We start from the raw sequence: 19,408 nt of genomic DNA on the forward strand, positions 1-19,408 counted from the left end.
GTCTGTAAAGAATCCCGTTCAGCGTGTGTCCTACAGTCCTGCTCTCTCTCCTGCTGTCTGCAGTCAAACAAGGATCGATAGAAAGACGTTACTGGTCATGTGTCTGCAAGAGACTAAAGCACTGGAGTCCATCAACACATGAAAGAAATATGAATGTTCTCTCTCATCACTCCTTGTAAACGTCCTCTCATTCGTTGGAGATCTATATGTCACACATGCTCAGGCCTGTCCTGTATGTATCTCTTCTTGTCAATTTTTCTTTCTTTTTTTAATACACCTGGTCATCCATTTAACCTTGCATTACATTTGTACTATTTTAGTAATAAAGGCATATCTGTCATCTTCATATTGCTCCAAATCTTTGTGACGTACTTTCTTCTGTGGAACATTATATTTTGAAACCAAACAGTTTGGTTAGGTCTGACTTCCATTGTGACCAAAAAAACACACTTAAACGTTTCTTAAAATATCATCGTTTATGTTGTTCAGAAGAAAGTCAAAGAAGTCATACAGGTTTAGAAACGTAATGACAATGAATGCATTTAATTTAGGCATGAAGATTCTTTTTAAATTGTATAATGTTTAGAATGGTGTTAATATTGTGTATCATAAGCTTTAAAGTGAAAACAATGTTATGTTTGCAAATGCTTTTGAATGAGAACTATTTCTGTTTTCGCTCATCTGAACATGAGTACATTTAACCAAAGAAAGTGGTGTTTACCTGAGGTAATGACAGAGAAAAGAAGCTTCATCTGGAGTTACAGTATTTCAGTCCAATCAATAACAACCAATAATAAGGCTAATAAGGTTTTGCATTGTTTGAAATGGCAAAATAGCCATAATTATTGCCCATTTTATTGCTAGAAATCACAAAAACATTCTTTAATAGATGTAAACGTATCAGGGCTGATAACAGCATTAATGACATTTGGTGTCAGATCCGAACGCAAATAAGTGTCATCGCCCATCACAGCGAGTTACTAGTGATTTATTTGGTCGAGGACTCATCAGACTGATTCCAATGTTAACTCTTGAATTTGTGAGTCTCCTGAATTGAATCACTCTAAAATCGAGCCTAATGTTGCTTTTTTCTCAGCTAAGACAACACGAGAAAGATGCGTTTTCTTGCCATTATTTCGTGATACACAGTCTTTTTAATGTGATCACATTCAATTCTGACTTCAAGCTCACAACTCGGAGAAAACAAGATTATTTTTTTGTAGAGCTATAGTTTTAGCAGCTGAATAGCTTTGCGGGAAACACTGCTACAGATCCACCGATAATCCATTTTTTAGGGATTTGTGTTTTTTTTCAATATTTGAGCAAAAGTGAGCTCATTAAATGTTTTAAAAAGAGCATCCAGCAGAGTGGATTTCCTGTGTTTTTGTGCTTGCAGGATTAGTTTGCATGTGCTCAATAAACACGGGATGTGTGTGTAATCTGCTTTTGGCTGCTTCTGACGTTGCTGCCCACAGGATTGAGTTGGCATGCTACAGGTCACCTTGTCCAAATTTTATCAAAATAACGCAGAGTAGATTAACTCGCTTTCCTCCCAAACAGAACAAACTCCAGCTAGTCTTTCTCAGCCTAGTGAACACCTGAACTCTGGGATTTCTCCAGGGAAGTCTTTGAGGCTCATTAGCATGCAGACAGAGTAGTTTGATAATGCAGACATCTAACTTTACTGCCCCGTTCCTTTAATAGATAGTTTGCATAATTGAAGGGCACAGAGGCTCTCCAAATGAAATTCACTTTCTCAGCTGTGCCAGGCCCTGTGGTACTACTGAGATCTGGGTGAAGCTTGTGCCCGGCGGGTGTTGCGTTAACCTGCCCTCTGTTACAGTCCAGCAGCGTAGCATCATTAGGGCACTGGCAGGTAGGCTGGAAATGGATCTCGTTGTCTCCGGCTCCGCATGGCTTCCAGCTGCTGTCATCCGTATCAAGCACAAACACTCAGAAGTAGCCAAATGACGCTTTACCCCTTCCACTGGGAAAATTATTAGAGTCCCAGAAATCTCTTGCAGAAATTTGCTTCCTTTTCAAATGGAAAGACAAAACAGCCGGGGCATTCCCTTGTAATGACTTTATTTTTCCCATGATCTTGTATAGTATGAGCAATGCAGCTGTAAATTGCTGCTGAAGGCTGCCAGTAGCAGCTCGCCAGTGAATAGGCTCGTTGTCTATATGCCCATTAGCAGATTCACATACTCATCAGTATCAGCTGTGAATTCACAATTAAGTCACCCGCAGGTCCCTCATCATGTTTACTTGTGTGACAGCGCTTGAGCCGAGGGCGCAGTTAACCAGAACTTTGCTTTTACTTTCAAGCTAAAATAGAAAATGTTCCACTGGAGAGAATAAGCACTTGAATGGTATTGCAATCATGCTGCAGTGGCATACAAGTGCAAGCGTTGTTGCAATGCACACACTTTTATCTTTATATATACTGTATATATATATATTTACATATACATAATACATATACACAGCACACATACATATATTATGTAAACAAAAACTTTTATTATGGATGGGATTAATCGTTTGACAGCACTAATATATATATATATATATATAGATATAAACATTGAGGTAAGGATGGGTGCTATGCTCAAAATGCTATAGCATAGTCATTTTATATCCATTCATTCATTTATATTATATTATTTTTGGAATTTTTTATTTCTGGTCAATTCAGTGAAAATTGGTTTGTTAATGCTAAATAAATGTCTGCTGCTGTTGATAATGATTATTATACTGCTCTGAGATCTCGATGAACACAAAACAAAGGAAGAGACTATTCATCATTAATAGTCTCATCTCAATTATGTGCTACGTAACCGTTTTAAACTGAACTGTTTATGCTTTTCATCTGTATTGTATTTTTTATTTTATTTATTTATCTTGTATTTTTATGCATTTCTGTATTTTGCCAGTTTTCTTTTTTGGATTGCATTATGCTTGTGTTAAAAACTAAAAAGTCAAAAACTAATAAATAATATAAAGCCTAAAAAAATAGATAGTTCTGATTGAACGAGTCAGCACATGAACTGAATTCTATATTAATGCATTGTGATGTTGCAAGTATTTTTAATTACTATATGTATTCTCTTTTTTTGCTCTTGCTTCAGAATCTTTCTTCTTCGTGTCGGCCTCCTCCCGTACGCCCAGCGTGACGTTTGGCGACTCGTTTGACCTGCAGTGCATCGTGAAGCCACGGCACAATCCCAGCGTTCCTGCTGCGGTCACATGGCGCTTCCAGCCAGCAGAGGGCGACGGAGAGTTCAGAGATTTGGTGACGTTTACGCGGGATGGCACTCTTCAGTGGGGAGACCAGCTGCTGGGCCTGGGCACCCGCACCACGGTGGATCGCACGCCCACGAACACCAACTTCCGCCTCAGCATCACCCGAGCCGGACGCAAGGAGGCCGGGACGTACCAGTGTGCTGCCCTGCTTTATCGGAGCAATTACGATGGCACCTGGAGCACGGTGGCCAACCGCACCTCCAACCCACTGGGCATCAGTGTACTGCAGCCTGGTGAGTCTAAACACGGCTTCCGTCGCAGGAAAGGTACATGTAGGCTACCTGACTGCTCGACTGAGCGCAAGAACCAACTATGACTGTTCTGATGGCACTAAATTGCAGATCAGTTTCACTGACATCCATTAAAGTTTGGGTTTGTAATATTTGCTCATGTCAGAGTCACTTCCCAGTCTCGAAAGTTAGCATAATTAAGACAATTTGCACTTTACTGTCACTACAGAAATAAAGATTTCACTGATAATGCACCATGTTGTAGTGTGGCCTAGTTTCACAGCTTTCACCCTCACTAGATCTTTCTCTCTCCCATTCTTCTGTCATGTGTGCATGTGTGTGTTTCACCAGATATTGGCCTCTCTGTGCTCATAAGAGTAATTGAGATGATTGGCGTGTGTGTGCAGAGGAGGCAGGCCCTCCTAATGGCCTGGAGTGTGTGAGGAAGAGGTTGTTAATATCCTCCAAAGCAATTAGAAGAGAAGAATATGAAGAGGGAAATTATGGGGGGGGGGGGGGGGGGGGGGGTCATTAGAGCAAAAATTGGAGCTCATTAAATCTAGTCCCTCCGGACTTCAATCCCTGGACTGAGCAATGTCACTCCCAAAAGGAAGACCTCCTCACTGACCTCACACACACACACACACACACACACATTTGTTTTTCTGTCATGGTGGGACTTTCCATTCACTTCTGTTGTTTTTGAAAGGTAAAGGTAAAGATTTTTATTAAGACGTTATTTAATATGTTTTTCAAGATTGTCTCCTCTTGAAGATCACTGGCTGAGACCCGCAGGTTTTACTGTCCTTGTGGAGATATTTGCTATATCCATAGCTTGTCGTGAACTATGGATCTGTGTATTAAATGCCGCTCCATTAGAGAACAGGTGATGGAGATTTATTACTAATCACAGAACAGTCTAATATGATTTCCTGTTCAAGGAACATTTCTTGTTATTATCAATGTTGAAAACAGTTTCTGTTTAATATTTTTTGTGGAATTTATTTCAGGCTTCTTTGATTTAAAAAGTTCTAAAAAATAGCATTTTTTAAAAAGAAATCTTTTGTAACATTTTCAGTCTTCAATGTCACGTTTGATCAATTCAATGCATCTTGGCTGAGTAAAAGTATTAATTTCTTCAGAAAAATCATGCAGACCCATTTCATTAGCCAAAGTAGTACCACTTACCACTAACATCTAGTAACTATAATTCTTAAAACAAGTAATTAAACAAAATGTTAGAACGATTTTGGAAGCTTCATTGAGATTCTAATAATGTGTTATGATTTTACATTTCAAAACCAGCAAGCTGGATCACTCAGCTTTTTCTACATTCGGCCCGAGGTGTCTTATGAAGCAGAACTGTAGTGTACAGTATATTGTTTCTGAGCCAGACCATCTCCATAGAGCTCATTGACATGGAAACACACTCCTGTCTGTCTCTCCACAGCCCAGTCAGAACAGCTGGAGATGTCTTTATTCTTCACCTTCATCATTTATTGTGTGCATGTAAGTGTGGGTGTGTGTGTACATGTATATTTTGTTGACATTATTTGTAACCTTGACCCTACATGCCATAAAATGATTTCAATGTTTGGATGCGTGAGAGCTCATGCCGTTGCCCTCCATCTCTCTCCATTTCAAGTTGTGCTTGTAACTGTTGTCTGACCCGGTGTGGAGCAGAGCCTCTTAGTAAGAATCAATGCAAGGACTTGGCAGGAGTTAATGGCTGTGAGACAACCCTGGGGGGGGAACATGCTCTGCTTTCCCCCGCAGGCCTGCTCCCTGCCCTCCGGCTGCACGCGAATCAGTGCAACCCACCGGAGACATGCTTGTAGGTACACTAGCTCATTCCAGCCTGAGGTTCCCTCGTTACAAAGCGCATCTAAACGGCATTGTGCTTTTCTGTTTGTGATGCCTTTTTGAATGTAAGATGGCTCGAATTTTACAGACAGACAGAAAAACAATGCAATATAAAATGTCATGTACTTGAGATATATTGAATGCATCAGAACATTTCTAAATCGATTCTGTTAACATTACCATTATGAGTTCTATTAGCCTTAACACTATTACCAACATTACCACCAATTTATGCCTTATTATACTTTCCCTTCCTGAAACCAAAAGCTTTATTGCAGCTGACGCATCACTTAAGTCTATCAAGGGATCAAACAACAAGCATGTGTGACTTTATTTCTTCCATCGAACGCAAAAGGAGAATTAAACTGGTTATTTTCCATGCAATTAGAACCCATGGAGACTGAGGCTTTCAAGCTTTTTAAAGACATACAATTACCATAATAGTATCATATGAGTTTTCTGAATCCATTTGACAGACAAAAACAATATGTGGTTATTTACTGAGAATATTCCTCTTCATTGAGCACATGCGTCATCGTATCAGTGAACTGGAGAACTAGATCAGTCTGATTCATGAACAAATAATTGTGAAACTCCAGTCTTATGTGTACATTTTTCAAAATCGAGATATATACATGAAAAGCTGAATAAATCATCTTTCCATTGATGTATGGTTTGTTATGATAGGACAATATCTGTCTGAGATACAACTATTTGAAAATCTGGAATCTGAGGGAGCAAAAAAATCTAAATATTGAGAAAATCTCCTTTAAAGTTGTTCAAATGAAGTTCTTAGCAATGCATATTACTAATCAAAAATGAAGTTTTGATATATTTACGGTAGGAAATTTACTAAATATCTTCATGGAACATGATCTTAATATCTAATGATTTTTGTCATAAAAGAAAAATCTATAATTTTGACCCATACAATGTATTTTTGGCTATTTCTACAGATATACCCCAGCAACTTAAGACTGGTTTTGTGCTCCAGGGTCACAATTTAGACCGGTTTTGTGAACTAAATCAAACAATTTATTAAAAAACATCTTACTCAAAAGAACAGTTTGTCCTTTTTAAATCTTGAAAGCCTCAGTTTCAAGTCAAAGTAATTGTGTGGAAAAGATGAACGAGTACAGTTCTTCAGAATCTCCTCTTTTGTGTTCAACAGAAGACAGTGAGTCATGCAGGTTTGAAACGACACGAGGGGGAGTAAATCATGACACAATTTCATTTTGGGGTGAATAATTTAAGCAATTAATATTTTCAGTAACACTTTATTATAACTGCATGCTATGCATCATTAGTTAAGCATTAGTAAATTAGTCAATTCATCGTTTATGAAGCATTGTCCCAACATTAATAGGCATTAAGCAGTTTATAAATAATGCCTTGTTCTTGAGCATATCTATAATGTTTAATAATCGTATTTTCATGCTTAATTTAGCAATGATAAACTGATCGTTAATAAAGTATTACGTTATTTAAAATGAAGCCAGTTATTTAGGAGTTGTCAGTGGTTCATAAGATCATTTAGAAAGTGTAAGTAAATGATTAATAAACTATATAAATGTACATTTAGAAATCATATTATTTATACACATGATAATAGTTTATCGGTGTGATATAACTCCTGCAAAGTTGAAGTAGTTTTGTTCGCCCTCTTTATTTTATTTTCTCCTGAAGGTCTTTAGAGTAAAGTGTGAGTTGTTATGGATGTACAGCTGAGGTGAGCTCCTTTGCCATGTTGGACGTCCTGCTGGGGAGTCTGACACATTGATGTCTGCAAGACAAGAAATTCTTCCAGGTGCTGAGAAATCAAAGTTGTATCTTAAGGGTTTGTTCCAACAAAGCTCATACTGGAAGTATCAAACCAGAAAGAATAAAAACATGCAGAAGACAGTTACGCTTTGTGCAAGTCATTGAGCAAGCACTTCCATACTAAACATACTGTATTTGAAAATTGAATATGCCTATTTTCCATATGTAGTAGGATGATGGTGTTCCAATAATACTATTAATAATTGAATATGAAACATCATCATCCAGCTACATTCATCTTAGGTTGATGTACCAGTGAGCACTCAGCACTATATAGAACACTGTCTGGACCCACAAAGCATTGCTCTCAACATTACTTTTGTTTTTTTGCTTTTCTTAAATATCATAGAGTCAAGTAATGCAGTATAGGAGTTCACTACAAAAAGAAAGTACTATTTAACTGTTGTCCATTTTTTTTTATTGTTAAATAAAACTAAATAAAATATCAAATAAAGTAAAAGATGCAAACTTAAAAATGAAAAATGTTGCCTTGGCAGCTAACTGAAATACTACAGAAAACATGGCAGTAATGAAATAAACTTGGCAGTGCTAAAATTACTATGTGAAACTAAAACCAAAAAAATAAAGGTTAGAAATAAATGTTTACAGAAATGTTAAACAAAAGACTAATAGAAATGAGAAAAGCACATAATTCAATTACTAATACTTAATCTAAAAATAAATCTATTCAAATATGATCAAATACTATAATGGTATATAAATAATACTAAAATAACGAACTAAAACTGTTGTGATTGAAACTTTTTAAGAGCTATTATGTGTTATAGATTAACATATGACTAACATAACAGTGTAGACTAACACACTAAATGCTCTAAAAAATGTGATAATAGGGCACAATGCACTGAATTAATAAAGGATTTAAAAAATAATTAACAGGTTGCATTTTTGCACTTATGTATATAACGCTCTGCATACTGTATATAGTTTGCATGTACTATATCTGAGCTTACAAAAAATTACTAATATATATATATATATATATATTTGTTACATTTATTAGTTTTTAGCCCCTTATTAGTTTAGCCCCTCCCACAGGACGAATGCAATTCTCTGGCATCTGCATAGCTGCTGCTTTGACACCAGGGACTGTTTCACACTTGCAGTGTTATTTGTCAGTAAGATTCTCGATTCCTAGCGCTTCTCACAACTCCTTGTGTGTTAACGGTTTACAGGTACATCTCAAAAAAATTACACTATCATGAAAAACATTGTTTTGTAACTTATTTCAAAAAGTGAAACTTTCATATATATTTTACATTCATAACATGTAAAGTCAGTTTTTTTTATGACTGTTGCTCAGTGCTCCAAAGTCCTCTTTTCAGATGAAAGTAAATTTTGCATTTCATTTGGAAATCAATGTCTGGAGGAAGACTGGAGAGGCACAGAACCCAAGCTGCTTGAAGTCCAGATTGAAGTTTCTGAAGTCAGTGATGATTAGGGGTGCTGTGACGTCTGCTGGTGTTGGTCCATTGTGTTTCATCAAGTCCAGAGTCAATGCAGCCGTCTATCAGGAGATTGTGGAGCACTTTATGCTTCCATCTGCTGACAAGCTTTATGGAGATGCTGATTTCATTTTCCAGCAGGACTTTAGCACCTGACCACACTGCCAAAACCACTTCCAAGTGGTTTGCTGACCATGATATTACTGTGCTTGATTGGCCAGCCAACATGCCTGACCTGAAGCCCATATGAAATCTATGGGAGATTTTCAAGAGAAAGATGAGAAACAGTGGATCCAATAATACAGACGAGCTGAAGACTCAATAGTGCCTCAGCAGAGCCACAGGCTGATCTCATGCCATTCCTCACTGATGCTGGAGTTTGTGCTAAAGGAGCCCCGACCAAGTATTGAGTGCAGAAATCAACATACTTTAAAGAACTTGAACTTTTCTGTTTTGCAAATCCTTTTTTTGATTGATCTTAGGAGATATTCTAATATTTTGAGATACTGGATTTTGACTTTCATCAGCTGTAAGCTCTAATCATCAAAATTAAAACAAACAAACTTTTGAAATGTCTTACTTTACATGTAATGAATCTAAAATATATATGAAAGGTTCACTTTTTGAAATAAGTTACAAAAAAATGCAGTTTTTCATGATATTCTAATTTTTTTAGATGTACCTGTATTTTACACAAGCATCACGCGCATATGTTTAAGATGCAGAGCGAGGCAGAGCTGTTTGCTCCACTGGGTCCATGACCTTACTCTCTCAAGGGGAAAGCCGGCACCCAGACGACCTTTCAACATGCATTTGGGAATCAACTTATCATCCTGAGCACTCGTTTAGTTTCCCTGGTGTGTGCTTGGCTGTGTGTTTATTGCACTGAATGGTAGGCCGTTAGAGAGCACAAACACACAGATGTTTGAGCAATGGCCCGTGACTTTCCACTGAGATTTTTCTTTAAATCCATTTGAATTTAAAAGTGCACTTTCTAAAATTTTTTAAACCCTCCAGCCTGATGGAGAACATCGATGAAGAAGCAGTTCTGCAGACGTGCTGCCTGTGTTTCCGAGGTGTGATTGCTTAATGCAGTCCTGGTGGATATTTGATGTTTTGACATCATAGAGTTGTACCCAACAAACATTTCATAAACATAAACACGGCCCTGCTGTTGATGTTTACTTCATTATTGACATTTGAGAACGGCCCTGATGGAGTCCCGGAGTGTCTCTGTCATCTTCTGTCTCTGAATACAGCCTCCTCCAGTCACTCACAGCGAGGACGCATCGGGCGTTTGATTGGCTGTGAAGTTTCACAAAGAATTGAAGAGTGTAATCTCGCTTACAGCTGCTCTGTTTATAGTCCTAAACTCTGGAGAGAATTCGCCGTTTTGAGTCTTGTGTTCTCTTGGGAGCTTCTAATGGGTTTTTGGAGAAGCTGTTTTCTGTTTATGAGTAAAATAAGAGACTTTTACAGTTTGTTCTCATTTTGAAGCCGCTGTGTTTTAGACAGTTAGCAAAAGTTCAGACTGTGACTACCTTAAAGATGTTCTTTATGAATAGGACAAATGTTGTTTCTTCTGTTTCTACTGCTCAAGTCTTTTTAAAGCAATAGTTAACCCAGAAATAAAGTCTTTCATCACTGATTCACCCTCATGTTGTTCCAAACCTGTAGGACTTGCGTGCTTCTGGAACATAAAAGAAGTTGTGTTGTTTTGTCCATACGGTCAAATTCAGTGGGGTCCGGTGTTGTTTTTATTGTATGGACAATGAAATATTCTTCTAAATATATTAGTTCATGTTCCACAGATGAAAGAAAGTCATACAGGTTTAGATCAACACGAGGGGATGAGCTATGACCTTAGTGTCTGTCTTCAGTGTTAAATCCAAAACTTCTAAAAAAAAACACAAAGTTATGATGTTTTTTCCTTTTTGTCATTTCAAAATATAATCATTGGGTTAACATTTATATGAAAGGATAAGGGAAATCATATATTTGCATATACCGTTTTGCCTTCACTAGTTAATTTTAAGTAGTTCTGCAGTCTTATAATTGCATTTTTAAAAGTATAAATATTCCATGTAATAATTAATGAGTTTAAAATAGATGATGTATAGCTTGTCAAGCCACAGATCTTCTCTTAAGTATTTCATGGCAGCTAACCTTATGCTCCATAAACAATGTAGGACCTTCATTTTTCTCTGCTTTATCTTCATATCTGTTTGTGCTAGTTTTCTAAATGTTAAATACTTCTGGCTAGATGTTGCGAGCTGACATTTTGAGAAACAGGTTGCGTGGAGAAAGTTCTCTGAAAGAAATGGAGACTGGAGTGGAGGTAATGATGTGTGAAAACATCATGCATCTGACTGAATGCATTATTGAGAGACATTAAATCATGTCTCCAGAAGTGCCTGTTTAATATGTATAAGGCGAAGCTCCTTCTCACTGCGTGAACGTGAGGAACAGAGGCTCAGTGTAAATGCAATAAATGAATCAGTTTTGCAAGGATGGCTTCGTTCACACTGAAAACAAACACTACACATTCCTCATGGTTTGTAATAGAAGTTTGCTTTGTGTGCTCAGAGAAGGTCTTGCATCTGGCAGTAAAACAAGTGATGCTCGTCTCGTCTCATAGGACCAGTCGTGTCTATGCTTTAAAACCTTTTTATTCATATTTAATATGTATGCCGGCTCGTGTGCTTATCTCAGCACCCACATGTGGAGTTCCTCACAGCATCATGGGAACAGACCGGGGGGCTACACGAAGAAACAGGAAGACGTCACACAGTCTCTTGCTTTTATTTACTCTTTCTCCCAGACTCTTATCCTCACATTTAATTTTAATTAATAAAAAAATCTGTACCTCTAAAAAAAAAAGGTCCTTTACATCGAGTTAAATGGTATGATGCACATTTCATCAAACATTGTGAACATTAAAAGGAAAAAGCAATTGCCCAGCAAAGTGAAACACTGATGACGAGCTAGTGCTGTACGTTCTCTGATCACATGGAGACTCAGTCCAGGGGGCTTTTTACTTAAGATCTGTTCGGAAAATTAATGTAAGGTCATTTTTTTCATATTGTGATGTACATCCAAGTGAAACGAATTACAGAAAAATGAAATGTAGAGCAGGTGCTTGGTTCTATCCATCAGTTGTTGATTAGATGGAAGTAGATCTGAATTTGAGCTTACAGTTGATTGTAAGACAGGGATGGGAGTAAAGCTGATTAAATGACTGGAGAAGACTGTCATTTAACCAAGAGATTGAGTAACATATATTTTTTTTTTATTAAAGATAAAAAAAAAGGGTCGTAAAAAGATCGCATTTGTGAACTAACGCATCGTAACGCATTTCTAAAATATACAAATTGTAATTTCATGTTAACATTAAATAAGGTGTTTCTTCAGGCCGAAACTCTGATCAGACCACTCGTATTCCACCTGTCCCTGCACCACAAAACCAGTCATAAAGGCCACCGATTTTTTTAAATTGAGATTTATACATCATATAAAAGCTGAATACATACGCTTTCCATTGATGCATCTCAGCCAAATATTGTCCTATCCTAACAAACCATACAACTATTTGAAAATCTGGAATCTGCAAAATAAATCTAAATATTGAGAAAATCTCCTTTAAAGTTGTTCAAATGAAGTTCTTAGCAATGCATATTACCAATCAAAAATTAAGTTTTGATATATTTACAGTAGGAAATTTACTAAATATCTTCATGGAACATGATCTTAATATCCTAATCATTTTTGTCATAAAAGAGAAATGTATAATTTTGATCCATACAATGTATTGTTGGCTATTGCTACAAATATACCTGTGCTACTGATGACTGCTTTTGTGCTGCAGGGACATATTGTCTTAATCTGGTGATGGCCGTCAGGCTGAACAGTAACTGAGTGGGAAATGTTCAGATTAAAGTTTGACCTAAATTAATTTTTCAGTGGCTAAATACCCCCCCATCCCACCCATCTTGAACATATGGTCCAATCCTTCATTTCAGGTTGTTCGTGTTCCACATGAATCATTTGTGGTGTCAGACCGAGAACTACTGGGATTATTTGCTGAAGTATGGAAGAGATGGATGATTAATATAACAGGCTCTGAATGCTGATCATAGCACACATATTCCAAGCACACTCCAATGATTCATAGTTCCCAGTGATAGTGCCTTTCTTGCTGCCTTCACGCATTAAACAGTGTGTAAATTAAAGGACTCAAGTGTGTGTTATCCTATAATTGCTCATCGTGCTGATTTATTTTATTCTACTGGAAACCGAGTCTTCAATTTGAAGTAATATTTAAATAATGCATGTAGGACGGTATTATGTTGCTTTTCTTCCAGAGACAAGGGAGATCTCAACATGTAGGCGAATTTGTGTTTGTGGATGTGTGTGTAGCCTGTGGGGTGTTTCTGGTGGTTAGAGCCGGTGGTCTGGTGTGTGTGTGTGTGTGTGTGTGTGTGTGTGTCTACGGCTGTGGCCTGAGGAGGACTCTGGTCCTTCTCTGAGCTGGTATGATGTTAAACTGAGGTCCATCTCTCTGTAGAATTGGCAAGAAGCACTTTTTCTCACCTGAGAAACTTGCACTTTATCTAGAATGATAAAACTGCAACACACACACACACTCATTTTAAATATTTATGCGCATCCTACACTGGACAGTCACTCATTCCACCCTTCCTCCTGATGGATTCCTGTCGTGGATCTATATACATAAGATGTGGGTTGATTCAGTTCCTCCGGAGGAATCCAGCACTAATGTCAAGTTGGACGTATGAAGTTTCCGAGAGTAGGTTGTTTAAGGCGTTGCTCTGCGTTCATTTGCTGTCCCTCTGTTCCACTTCTGCCACTAAATGAAACCGCGCCGTATGGCGTCGATATTCATCTTCATCTTCAGTTAGTGCTCACGCTTTTACTTAAATTATAATTTCTGTGTCTTCAAGTGTAATATAGGGACACTCCTCTAGCTGTGATTTCATCATAAATCCAGAGCGCTGATGATGAATCCACACACAAACAGCGTCCCAGCAGGGGCTGCAATCTGATTTTCTCCTGTTTGAGCTCAACTTTATGAATCTTTTTACATTTTAGAACTCGATTCAGCATTTAAATGTGAATTTTAGGGGTTGTTTTTCCTCCCGTGATTGCGTTTGTGCTTTTATGGCGCATGTGAAATGCAATAAGATGACACATGTTCATTTATGCCGATCTCGAGGGAAGCTGCCTAACCTTCCAACGTTGTGACACAATCTAATCTGTGTGTGGTAATACCAGTGGATGTGTCCTAATGGGACCATTCCCACTCCAGATTAATGAAGCAGTCAGATGTGGAATATGAACATTTTTTCATTAGTTTCTCAGCGCAAACGGGATGGGAAATGAACAGAAACTGGATTTAGTGTTGCCCTACATAGAATACCAAACCGAAAGAGTTCACCTACACACAGCCAGATATAAAACACATACTGTTTGCACATGCTTTCAACACAGAAAACAGATCACAGTCAGAGCAGTGGTGAGCGTACATGCTGCTATATTAGCTCTGTTCAAATCCAAACGTGCTGAGCTCCCTACCAAGACAGCATTTTAAGGCATCATGCTGTTTCAGCATTATTATTCTGCCTTCAAAGACATCTTCTTTTGGCCAAATGTGAAGGCAGCATTGCCTGCAGCGTGTGTCCTTACCAGAAAACCCCACAATGCATTGCCGTGAGCTCAAATATACTTATTTCTCACTTTTGTGCAAATCAGCATATCATATTGTAACAACAATTTCTATAGAAATAAACTGCAAGCATGTAAGAGATTTTTTTGAAAATACAATTTCAGTTTTTCTGAAATCTAATGTTTAATTCAATGTTTTACTTACCATTTCTTTTTAATTATTTCTAAAATTTACTAGAAATTTCAGAGTGAAAATTGAATATATACGTGAGTGTGTGTTTATGATTTCCATATTATTAGAATATTAAATGTATATAATTAAAAAGTCCTTTTCTTTAGCAAGAAAACATTAGGGAGACATTAAATTGATCAAAAGTGATAGTAATTAAGTAAGATAGTAATAGTAAAAAAGATTAAATTTTCTTTCAGATAAATGCTGTTCACTGGAATATTATTAATTTTTTTAATTGTATGATCCATAAGTTGTGGCAACTTTTGTTTTTACATTATATTAACTCATCAAAATAAGTTGAGAAAAATTACTTTTTAAATAAGTTATATGAAATTCAACTTGATTTAAGTTTGTTTATTGTGTTAGTTAAATTTAAGTTTAAAGTTATTTTGAACTTTATATTCATTAAAGAATCTTAACAATATATATATCACTGTTTTCACATTGATATTAAACATCACAACAGTTTTCAACCTTGATAATAACAGGAGATGTTGAAATGAGAGTACAGTAGAATTACACAAGAAATTACTGAAGAATATAAGCTAACTACTAAGATTTAAAATGACACATGGTTAGTGTTAGGATTCGGGTTAGGGTTAATACCTTATTAAGACACAGTACATGCACGTAGAACAGGACTGTAAAATAAAATGTTACCGAAACGTTTCTTGCGCAGCAAACCAGCACATTAAAATGAATTCTGATGGATAATGTGACAATCAAGACACTGACTCTGTTGATGTTTAACTGGGTTTTATCGTGAAACATTCAAGCGTATAAGCACACAACTAATTAGTTAACCTAACATTCTTCAACATGCTATTTGCCCAGGGCCTTTGTAGTTATCGAAGCTTCATCTGCTGAGCAATGCTTTCTGTTAGCCTACTTCTCCCCGTGTTACTCGCGCCACGACTGGATCCAGCCGGCCGGTCTTACAGGAATGTGTCAGCAGACCCGAGGCGGTAGTCAGCTCAAAGCTTCCTCCTCCAGACACATCCTTACCTTCAGGATTATGCATGTGAAACAGACTGTGATGTGTTTTATGGCTCAGTCATCAGATTTTAAACAGCTTCCTCTTATCTTAGTTGCTCTAGCAAGTGCTTCCTTGCATTATCTCATTGTTTGATGTCGAGATGCATGTTAAAATTAGCTTGAAAGCAAATCAAAGGGTTATAATTAACAAACAATCAATATTAGCTTCCTTCCCCTCTCTCTCTCTTTCTCTCATTCACTCTTGTACCCGGTTCTGTTGAAACTCTTTCCCATTAATACAGTGCTGTCCCAGTGGCCCTTGTTAAAGTGCTAAGTGTCTTTTACATAAATGGGTCCTGGCAGTGACGGATCAGTGCTCTCCCACACCTGTCGTACCCAGTGGGCACCAGTCTGATGGCTCTCACTATGCCTGTAATTGACGGCATCTGAATTGTCATGGAGAAGCGCTGTCTCTCTGTCCCATGGATGGATCTCTGCTGTCCATCTTCATTAGGAGCACAGTCTTCCAGCATACACCACAATCTCCCTCCAGGGCACAGAGGATTTATCAGCCTCTCTCTTTCCCACACACATTCTCCATTTCTCCTTTCACAAGACCCTGTAGCTTCACGTTCTGCTTCGAACCTCCTTGTTCATTCTGCTTTACCCCACTAAACCAAACTAGTTCACCTGTCCAGATGTGAACAGCAGGTGTTTCGTATCTCCAAGAAACCTCCTGCTCTGAGAGAAGAACCACCTTATTCCCAGGTTTCTGTATTCACAGGCTGCATGACGACACTTTCTGTGCCTAATTTCACTGCCACATGATGTGACCTACAATGGGGATTCTCCCTGGTATGGAGTTTCATTGCATGCACAGTCGTCTTCAGTGTGGGATGTAGTGTAGCCGTGTTGATCATGTCTTGTGCACCGCAATTTTACTCCAAGCGCTAAAAGGAGAGCAGAAAATGAAGCCATCATCAGCAGGCGAGATATGATTTAGTTTGGCCTCCGAGTAGCATCTAGATTTCATGAACGGAAGCGGCTTTTAAAGTGGCCAGTTTCTGACGCTGAAACAAGCGCCTCTAGGCAGATGGAAGAGGTTTTAAGATCAAATGCATCTATTTAGTAGCAATTTCTGTGAATCAAACCGCAAAGTGGCCATATTAACACCTGTGGGTGAGTGTGTGTGTACATGCAGTATATGTATGTGTGTGTGTTTGTGTGTGAGATATATATATATATAGAGAGAGAGAGAGAGAGAATTTTTTGAATTTAGATTTTTTGTTTTACTATTAATCAAGTGACAATACAAACAATAATTAATATGAAAAAAAAACATTATAAGGAGAGCACCAGATTTCAAAAACAGTACACAATGCTCCCTGATTGCTCCAAATCATTTCAAAAGTTGACAGATCTTCCATAGTTTTATAAAACTTGAAGTCAATCAACACTCTTGATTTTACTAAAATAAAAAAAAGCCAAAAAAAACCCACTTTGACAGGACTTTTTCTCAATTCTGTTTTTCATACTGATATTGCAAATTTAGCTTCACCCAAAATGAAATTCAGTAATTGAGAAGTGAAGCTCATGTCACGTCTGTACTTAAAAGCCAAAAGACATGTCTCTGCAGAAAATAACTCATCAAAACAATTGAAAAGCCCATTTAAAACAAATAAAGGTTCCGACCTAAAACACTACACAAACGTGAAATACTGTTTCTCTTTTGGAGCAGAGAGAGAGTTTTGTTTTCTGTCATGTTTTTGAGAAATCTCTCCTCTGTTCATCATGACCTGTGTTGGGGGTAACGTGAGTTACGTAATCAGATTACTTCTTTCAAGTAACAAGTAACATAACGCATTACTTTTTAATTTACAAGAAAATATCTGAGTTACTTTTTCCAAATAAGCCAGTTACTTTTGACCCATTTATTGACGGGCAGCTCTCCCCATGTTGAGGGAAATCTGCAGGAAAGTACAGAGGAGTTGTGTGCGCTGTGAAAACATGATGTTACTGTATTTCTAGACTAAATGTGAACATGCATGAATTCATTTATAAAAAACATTCAGTATTCCTCAAAATGAATAAAAACAGAGAAATGTAAACTCAGAATATGATGCAAACCTGCAATAATTAAATGTTTAATAACACAAATACAGTATCCTTTGTATTTAATCCTGTTTTATTAATCAATGTCTTTGCTGCTGACCTTCGATGATCAAATTCAACCATAGTAATAAGCAAAAATGACTTTAGAATGCAGGAGAAGAAAGTTAAACAGTCTTCAGCATTAAAAAAAAAAAAAAAAAAAAAAATGAAGCACAAATGGTGGTTAATCTAATGTACTTTTAATCTACATTTACTTCAGCCTGTGGTTTATTCATTTCACTTTTTGGTGTGAAAGGGCTTTTACATTTGCCAAAAATATAACTTTTTATATTAAAAACAAACAAGACAGCCCTGCCCAGATTTAAAAAGTAATGCAAAAGTAACATTTACTTTCAATAAAAAGTAACTAAGTAACATAATTAGTAGATTTTTTAGGGAGTAATGCAATATTGTAATGCATTACTTTTAAAAAAGTAACTTTCCCCAACACTGAACATGACTGCATTTATTTGATCAGAAAAACAGTAATATTCAGAAATATTGTTACCATTTAAAATGACTGGTTTAATAGATTTAAAATGTCATTAAGTTTTGAATGCCATTAGTTTTCAGTAATATGTAGAGTAGAGTATTAGTAGTCATTTGTCCTGTATCTGTGTTCATTTCACATGCTGCTCCATTAGGTTCCTTCCATAGATGTGCAACAGGGCTAGTCAAGAGACTGATGGAGGTCTTACAGCACAGTTTATCAGATTTACATATTCATCAATATAACATTATAATGCTCAGTCGTTAATCTTGCTTTTAGAGCTATTTCAGTTATACTACTTGGATGTTCTGGTTTGATTAAAAGTGATACTAGGCCTAAGAAATCTGAGAAGCACTGATCTACAGTATTCTCCAGACCGTATCCCAGGAGCCATTACGTAGAGCACCTTATATTCCTCTCAGGTCCCACAAGCTCTTTGCTCCTAATTCAATCACTAGAGCTTTGTGTGCTCCCTTATTTTCCATCCCAGTGCCCAGGCAATAGACCTTACTCCATGACATTCACTGACACAATGGAAGATTGATGAAGCACATTTGTTTCTGAAGCATTCATATCCAAAACCATTTCATATGGATTTGATCATTATTTCTGAAGTGATGCTCTAGGTCAAAATATAGGACACTGTCTCCCACCTGATTCTCAGAGAACCCCTTCAGTACACACAAACTCACACCCACCTGCTCTCTGGCTCTGTTCTAAAACCTCCTGAACTGCCTACACAGATAGCATTTTAAGCAGCATAGGCTCACTGAAAACCTACATTTTTGCAAAACTCCAAAATGCATACAATTCAGTACAGTTTCCAGCTAAGTCGAACATCCATTTTTGTTTTTTCTTTTTTAAAGTATTAGAGTACAGCATTGTTAACTTAGCAACAAAGCCCCAAACTCTTCTGAAATGATTCATTTGTTTTCTGTGCATCATAAACGAGGTGTGCTATTTGTATGAAGCTTAAAGGGATAGTTCACCCAAAAACGAAAATTGTCAATTACTCACCTTCATGTCGTTCCAAACCCGTAAGACCTTCATTCATCTTCAGAACACAAATCAAGATATTTTTGGTGAACTCCGAGAGCTTTCTGTCCCTCCATAGACAGCAATGTAACTGACACGCTCAAGGCCCAGAAAGGTAGTAAGGACATCGTCAAAATAGCCCATGAGACATCAGTGG

The 19,408-nt window shown here is 37.3% G+C and overlaps 1 protein-coding gene across 1 annotated transcript in view; it reads left to right on the forward strand.

Moving 5' to 3' along the window:
- The window catches only part of LOC306877166 (immunoglobulin superfamily member 3-like), a 142,873-nt gene that overhangs the window by 107,795 nt on the left and 15,670 nt on the right, over positions 1-19,408 (forward strand). The window contains exon 6 of the mRNA XM_079428732.1: positions 3,132-3,539. Within this exon, the coding sequence (XP_079284858.1) occupies positions 3,132-3,539 (408 nt within the window). The remainder of the gene's footprint in view (positions 1-3,131; positions 3,540-19,408) is intronic.

Source organism: Barbus barbus (assembly GCF_936440315.1).
Source record: "Barbus barbus genome assembly, chromosome: 11".
NCBI lineage: Eukaryota > Metazoa > Chordata > Actinopteri > Cypriniformes > Cyprinidae > Barbus > Barbus barbus.